We start from the raw sequence: 6,982 nt of genomic DNA on the forward strand, positions 1-6,982 counted from the left end.
TACATTTTTCCAGAAACATCTAGCCTTATGCTGCTCTTTAAACTTTATCACACACAAAACTAAAGAGAAAAAGCAAAAATAATTTTAAAAATAAAATAAAATGGACCAAAGAGACAAATATACTTGAGTATGAAAAGAACAACTTTACCTAAAATTAAACTTCCCTCCCTAATTCCCATTCTTTCTTTTTCTTCATGTCCTTTTTTTTTTTACATAATTTACACTTTACTCCACCCTTTTATTTCCTTGTTTTAACAGCTAAGCATTTTCTTTACACTCATCATATTGCTTTAAACTGAATTTGGCAAAATATTGATTCTTTTAAGTAATTGTATTTCTTTTTCCTATTTATGTCCTCATTAGAGTTTTTTTTTTTCCAAATACACATTCATAAATAGATAATTTAGTTCACATAGTTAAAGTATGGAATTCTACACTATTGCGTCTCAAAGAGAAATTAGATTGAATTACAAAAATAACAGTCACTATTTTTTACTTACTTGACTAGAGAATTATGTCGTTGCTTGATAGTTTGCTTTAAAGTAAATTTATATTTTGTATAGATAAATTTGAGCGTGATAATAATATGAATAATTTGTTGTTTTTATGGTAACTAATAAATTGCTATCAACAATTGACAAATAAACCTTGCTTTTCCTAGACAAAGAAATCAAATTATGAATTTTCTTTTAAAAAAACTAATACACTTGAAAAACATGGAATGATTCTATAGACTTTAATTTCTTAAATTGATTCCAAAATTGTCAATTTCTCATAAATTGGATACTTGGTTGACAATATTGGAAACCTCAAGGGTCACAAATGAAAAAGTAAACAATATTTGTCAGCAAAGGGAATTCCCTCTATAAAAAGAATCACCATCTCCACAATCTTGACAACACACAAAGCAAAAGTTATTTTCTTTGGCATAATCTTGAAGAATTTTTTTGTAAAAATGGAGGGGAAAGAAGAGGATGTGAAGGTTGGAGCAAACAAGTATTCAGAAAGGCAGCCATTAGGGACTTCAGCACAGAGCAAGGACTACAAGGAGACACCACCAGCACCATTTTTTGAGGCTGGTGAGCTACATTCTTGGTCTTTTTGGAGAGCTGGGATTGCAGAGTTCATGGCTACTTTTTTGTTCCTTTACATAACTGTATTGACTGTTATGGGTTATTCAAGGGCTAATAACAAATGTAGTACTGTTGGTGTTCAAGGCATTGCTTGGGCTTTTGGGGGTATGATTTTTGCCCTTGTTTACTGCACTGCTGGCATATCAGGTATACATATATCTCTCTTGACTCTTTTTTACATACATGGTTTATGTATTCACCCTAAAGTTGTGTGTTTGGCTTCAAAGATGAGAGCTTTAATGTGTCCTTTTCACCTCTCTAGTTTGTGTATTCACCTTAGGTTGTGTGTTTAGCTTCAAAGTTGTAGTCTTCTATCATGTTAGTGATATTTTGCTTCATAGATGAGAGCTTTATTTTTTGTCCTTTTTACCTCTATAGTTCATATATTCATCTAAAATTGTGTGTTTAGCTTCAAAGTTTGAGTCTTTTTTCCTTCAAAGATGGGAGCTTCAATGTGTTTTTCTTACTCATGTAGAAGGAAAACAAAAAACCTATCAAGTTGCAGTCTTTACCAGCTTTACTCTGGAGTTTCATATAAAAACAAAATTAACATTTCCTTTTGGACCATATGGTGAACAAAAGATTCTTTTTTTTTTATTTTTTTTTATTTTTATGTAATGTTGTTATTGTCTTTTTAGATATGCTAATGGTGTTTCCTTCTGCTAGAGCTTGATTAAATTCTAAGTAGTACCTTAGCCAAAGATGGCCAGATCCTGGAGAATTGGGTTTTTAATAGAGTTTTAAGTTCTATCACACAATCAGATTACTTATTAAGGCAGGTTACAAGTAAATTTCTTTGATAAAAATTAAATGTTAACCAAGTAAAAATGGTAATTAAGTAACTTGCTAACATAAGTTAAATTACTCTTAATAGTGCAAGAAGTCTTTATCTTTACTTGAGCCGAGGGTCTAAGGGGTAAGGTCTGTGTACACACCACACTCCTCATACCCCACTTGTGAGATTACACTAGGTATGTTGTTGTTGTAGTGCAAGAAATCTTTGTGCCGCTAACATATATAACTTGAGTACTTTAAATTTGTTCTTTGTGTTCTTACCTTGAGAAAATTCTTGGTTTTGATCATCAGGTGGACACATTAACCCTGCTGTGACATTTGGTTTGTTTCTGGCAAGGAAATTGTCCCTAACCAGGGCAGTGTTCTACATTGTGATGCAATGCCTTGGTGCAATCTGTGGTGCTGGTGTTGTCAAAGGGTTCCAGCCATCTTTGTTTGAGACTAAGGGTGGAGGTGCCAATGTTGTTGCCCATGGTTACACCAAGGGAGATGGCCTTGGTGCTGAGATTATTGGCACTTTTGTTCTTGTCTACACTGTCTTCTCTGCTACTGATGCCAAGAGAAATGCTAGAGACTCCCATGTCCCTGTGAGTACTTAGTTGACTTCTCATTTTGAGTTTAATTAAATGGATATGTATGCTAACTCTTGGTTGTGTTTTTTAGATTTTGGCTCCTCTCCCAATTGGATTTGCAGTGTTCTTGGTTCATTTGGCTACCATCCCTATCACAGGCACTGGCATTAACCCTGCCAGAAGCCTAGGTGCTGCCATTGTCTACAACAAAGAACATGCATGGGATGATCATGTAAGTTTCCTATATTATTTTCTTAATAAAAATAGTTATCTTGTGTAATCCCAATAGTAGGATCTGGAGAAGATAGAGTATACCTAGACTTCATCCCTATCTTGAAAAGTAGAGTAGAGAAGTAGTTTCTGATAGACACTCAGCTCAAGGAATTTCAAAACAGTTTGGAAAAAGAAATAGGAAGCGAAGAAGTCATGACAAAGTATGCTGACATGTGCGATAAGGATTCATAGATGACTAAGATGAGTTTAAATGGAGCGACATACATGATAAGGATTCATAGAGCTAGTGACAACTTACTTGAGACTGATGCGTAGTTATCGATATGAGTTGCTAAAAGATTTCCTTTTTTTCTTTGTTTTGAAAATGCAGTGGATTTTCTGGGTGGGACCATTCATTGGAGCTGCACTTGCTGCCTTATACCACCAAGTTATCATAAGAGCCATTCCATTCAAGAGTGGAAACTGAGAAACACCTTGGCCTATTGGCTATGGCTATGTCTTGTTTCAGTATTTGGTTACTTTGCTATGATTGACAATGATGGTCATTAATGTTTAATTATCATGTACAAAAAGCTGTTGTAATGCTTTATTATTGTATTGGTTCTTGAATTTATCTTATTTATTCTACCTTTCATTATGGCATTATTATGTCTGTCATCTTTTTTGCTTAGAGTTTTAACTTCTGGTGGTGTGATTTTTCTTTATATTATCAAGTCAGTTATAAATAATTACAAGTAAATTTGTATACTAAACATTAATGATAACTTGGTTAAAATGGCAACTGACTTGTTATTACAAGTGTAAAAATGTGTTACTATGTCAAATATATATATATATATATATATGTTATTAATTTTATGTCTTGTTTCAGTATTTGGTTACTTTGCTATGATTGACAATGATGGTCATTAATGTTTAATTATCATGTACAAAAAGCTGTTGTAATGCTTTATTATTGTATTGGTTCTTGAATTTATCTTATTTATTCTACCTTTCATTATGGCATTATTATGTCTGTCATCTTTTTTGCTTAGAGTTTTAACTTCTGGTGGTGTGATTTTTCTTTATATTATCAAGTCAGTTATAAATAATTACAAGTAAATTTGTATACTAAACATTAATGATAACTTGGTTAAAATGGCAACTGACTTGTTATTACAAGTGTAAAAATGTGTTACTATGTCAAATATATATATATATATATATATACTTTGTAGTCATCTGCAAATAACATACACCATGACACCTCATCTTCAATATGTCGTGTTAAAACATCCAGCACCAAGTGTATATATATGAATAAGTTAAATTCTATTGTTATAATGTAGCACATTTTAAAATGTTCAGAACTTGTAACTTGTAAGGCATTTAAAAAGAAAAATGGAAACTTGGAAGGCGTCTTTATAAGTGGGCTAAAGCAAACGTGGGCCAATATATAAATGGCCTAAGATTGGACATTGGATCCTTCAAAAGGAGCCCAAAGTTTCTTTCTTTTCAGTTGGGGCCAGACACAAGTATCCAATAAAGATGAAAGGGCAAAAGGACGAATATATCTCTAAACTATCGTAAATGGTATGCAGATACCCTCCGTCATACTTTTGGGACATATATACCCTTTAGACTAACGGACATACACGTGTCATAATCTTATCCGCCGACCCGACGGATAAGATTGCACCACCTGTCTCTATTTAGTCTTCCGTTAGAGTGAAGAGTATATATGCTCTAGTTTTTGGATGGTAGGGGAATCAATATCCCAAAAGTATGACGGAGGATATCTGCATACTATTTACGATAGTTTGGAGATATATTTGTCCTTTGTCCCAAGATTAAAATATTAAAGATCAACCTATTTAAAATATAAAACGTGCAATTTTATGATACAAAAGACGATATAATAGCTATAACTTAAATTCAAACTCAAGAGATTTCATATGTTTCAAAAATATGCGATGAGAAATTAATTATAAGCTCGAATTTGAGGATTAACTTGTTTTTTCATGATTTGAAACTTGTTAAGTACTCAAAGTCAAGTTGCACTTAAACTAGATGAACTTGACTTGTGTAAAACTTGAGGTGACACATTAAAAAATAGTACAATTCATATGATCCATGTATATATATACACGCGCTAAATGGACCAATAATTAGACCCTCAATCTTGTTGAGACGATCGCGAAAGAAATACTAGAGAATAAATAAAGAAAGAGGTAAGGGACCAATAATTAAGTGAGGAGGCAAATGACATATAATATAGGTGGAAGTTGGTGGAGCTGTGAAGCTACTGCATCCATATATATATATTTCTATTACATATATATAATATATAACATATGTAATGTGGAAAATATGTATGGTGGAGAGTTGTTGCATCTAATAAATTACTCATACATTAATAGTCAATTAATGAATTTGTCCTAGCTTCCTGGTTCACTCCCCAACTACTTCTAAATTTTCCTTTTTCTACATTCAATTACACTTTATGTCCTATGTCTCTCACCACCAATAATACTATTGATTTCTTCGTGAGTCAATTCAGAATTTGAAATTTATGAAATTAATGTGATCATGATACTTCTCATCCAACTCTACTACAGTAGGTCTCTTTAGTTGTTAAACTCTTATGCTTTGTTGGGTTTAGAATGACTAAAATAGACACCAAAAGACTAAAAAGTCTTCATATAAATTGGTTGTGAAAGAAAATTGGTACAAGTAAGCCTATGTATAATAAATAGCTAGCCAACTACATATACAAAAAGAAGCACCAACTTAACCTACTTATTAGACTTCCATGTGTTCATAAAGGTATTAAATTGCGGTAAATAATTTTCATTTGTAATAAGAGGTTTTAGATTTTAAGTATTGTAAATACAAAGTTGTTTTTATTAGGAAGAACGATTTATCACCTTCCCTCAATATGGACCTTTCTGACACGAATCGAATTCGAGATTAAAAAGAAAATAAAGGCACCAAATGTTGATATAACTAATTAAGACTGTACATTCTACTTTCAACTTTCTTCTTGAAATGGGAAATTGATATGCTTAAGGTTTCTTGATGGAGTATGTACATTTTAGTCAATTGATTCTGCCACCCCACCCCCACCTAATATTTTGTTCTGATATACTATTTCACTGCTAAAAAAATTACTCATTTTCCATTGAAATTTTACATTCAAAAATATTTGACGGTTATTTGCACAGATATTTTAATTAAATTAGTGAGAAAAAAATGTTTATTGATTATTTCTATAAATATTTTGATTGAATCAATGAGAAAAAAAAGTTCAATGGCTATTCTTAGTATTTCAATGGAAATATGTTTTCCGCTCTACATTTTTTCAGTCATGAGCTAATTCAATAATAATTAAATGAAAAAAGTCACATTTTATAGCACAATTTTTTTAATGATTCATCATAAGAAAAATCTCTATTTCTAATAGCGGTTTAACAAATGAATCCTATGCCGTTTGACAGAGAAAATAATAGTAATAAAAACATTCCTTTATTCTGATGTTTCATCACACAGACATTTCTTTGTTATTATTTGGGCATATAAGTCAATAGTATAACTCGAATATCATTTTTTGTATTTATTTGGCCCTCCAATTTTAATATATTTCCCTAGAACTATATATGGAGAATAAGAAAGAGAAAATGGAATAAAAATTGCATACTCTGAATTAGGGGTGTTCACGGGTTGATTTGGATCGGTTATTGGTCAAAATCAAAACCAAACCAATTTAATCGGTTTTAAAATTATCAAAACCAAACCAAACCAAATATAATATACATTTATCCGTTTGGTGATTATCGGTTTCGATTTGGTTTGGTTTGGTTATTCGGTTATTAACCATACACAAAAATAAAAGAAACAATTCATTTAAAATGTGAAAAAAGTGACAATAATCCATTCAAAACGAAAAATAGTTAGAATGACTTAAATTACTGAACTTTCGATCACTAAATTTACTATCAATAAAGCTTTAAAATTCACTATATTGGCCTAGAAGGAAGAGACAATAACATTTTCAGTCCCACAAAGAATTGTCATAGACACTCATATACATGAAATCAATAAGATAAATGTTTCATCTTGGGCATTTTTGCTTTCAATAAGTAAATTATAAAGAAATTTTAATGAAAATATGTATAAGATCTTTAAAATTGTTTATAAAAATAATATATTAAGTATGTATATTAATAAAATATATGTATATAATTCATCGGTTCGGTTCGGTTATTTCTT

The 6,982-nt window shown here is 31.3% G+C and overlaps 1 protein-coding gene across 2 annotated transcripts; it reads left to right on the forward strand.

Annotated features, from left to right (window-relative positions):
* The first annotated feature begins 887 nt into the window (after positions 1-887).
* LOC102598096 (probable aquaporin PIP1-5) lies at positions 888-3,379 on the forward strand. Of its 2 annotated transcripts, none has more exons than XM_006339522.2 (4): positions 888-1,280; positions 2,220-2,515; positions 2,592-2,736; positions 3,105-3,379. In XM_006339522.2, exons 1-4 carry the CDS (start codon positions 956-958, stop codon positions 3,281-3,283), a joined length of 945 nt encoding a protein of 314 aa, XP_006339584.1. In that variant the 5' UTR covers positions 888-955; the 3' UTR covers positions 3,284-3,379. The 2 variants fall into 2 exon arrangements, with proteins under 2 accessions (XP_006339584.1, XP_006339582.1); XM_006339520.2 differs by having other exon boundaries at positions 890-1,280; positions 2,592-2,732.
* The last annotated feature ends 3,603 nt before the right edge of the window (positions 3,380-6,982 follow it).

This window comes from Solanum tuberosum, unplaced genomic scaffold, assembly GCF_000226075.1.
Source record: "Solanum tuberosum cultivar DM 1-3 516 R44 unplaced genomic scaffold, SolTub_3.0 scf00010, whole genome shotgun sequence".
Classification (NCBI taxonomy): Eukaryota; Viridiplantae; Streptophyta; class Magnoliopsida; order Solanales; family Solanaceae; genus Solanum; species Solanum tuberosum.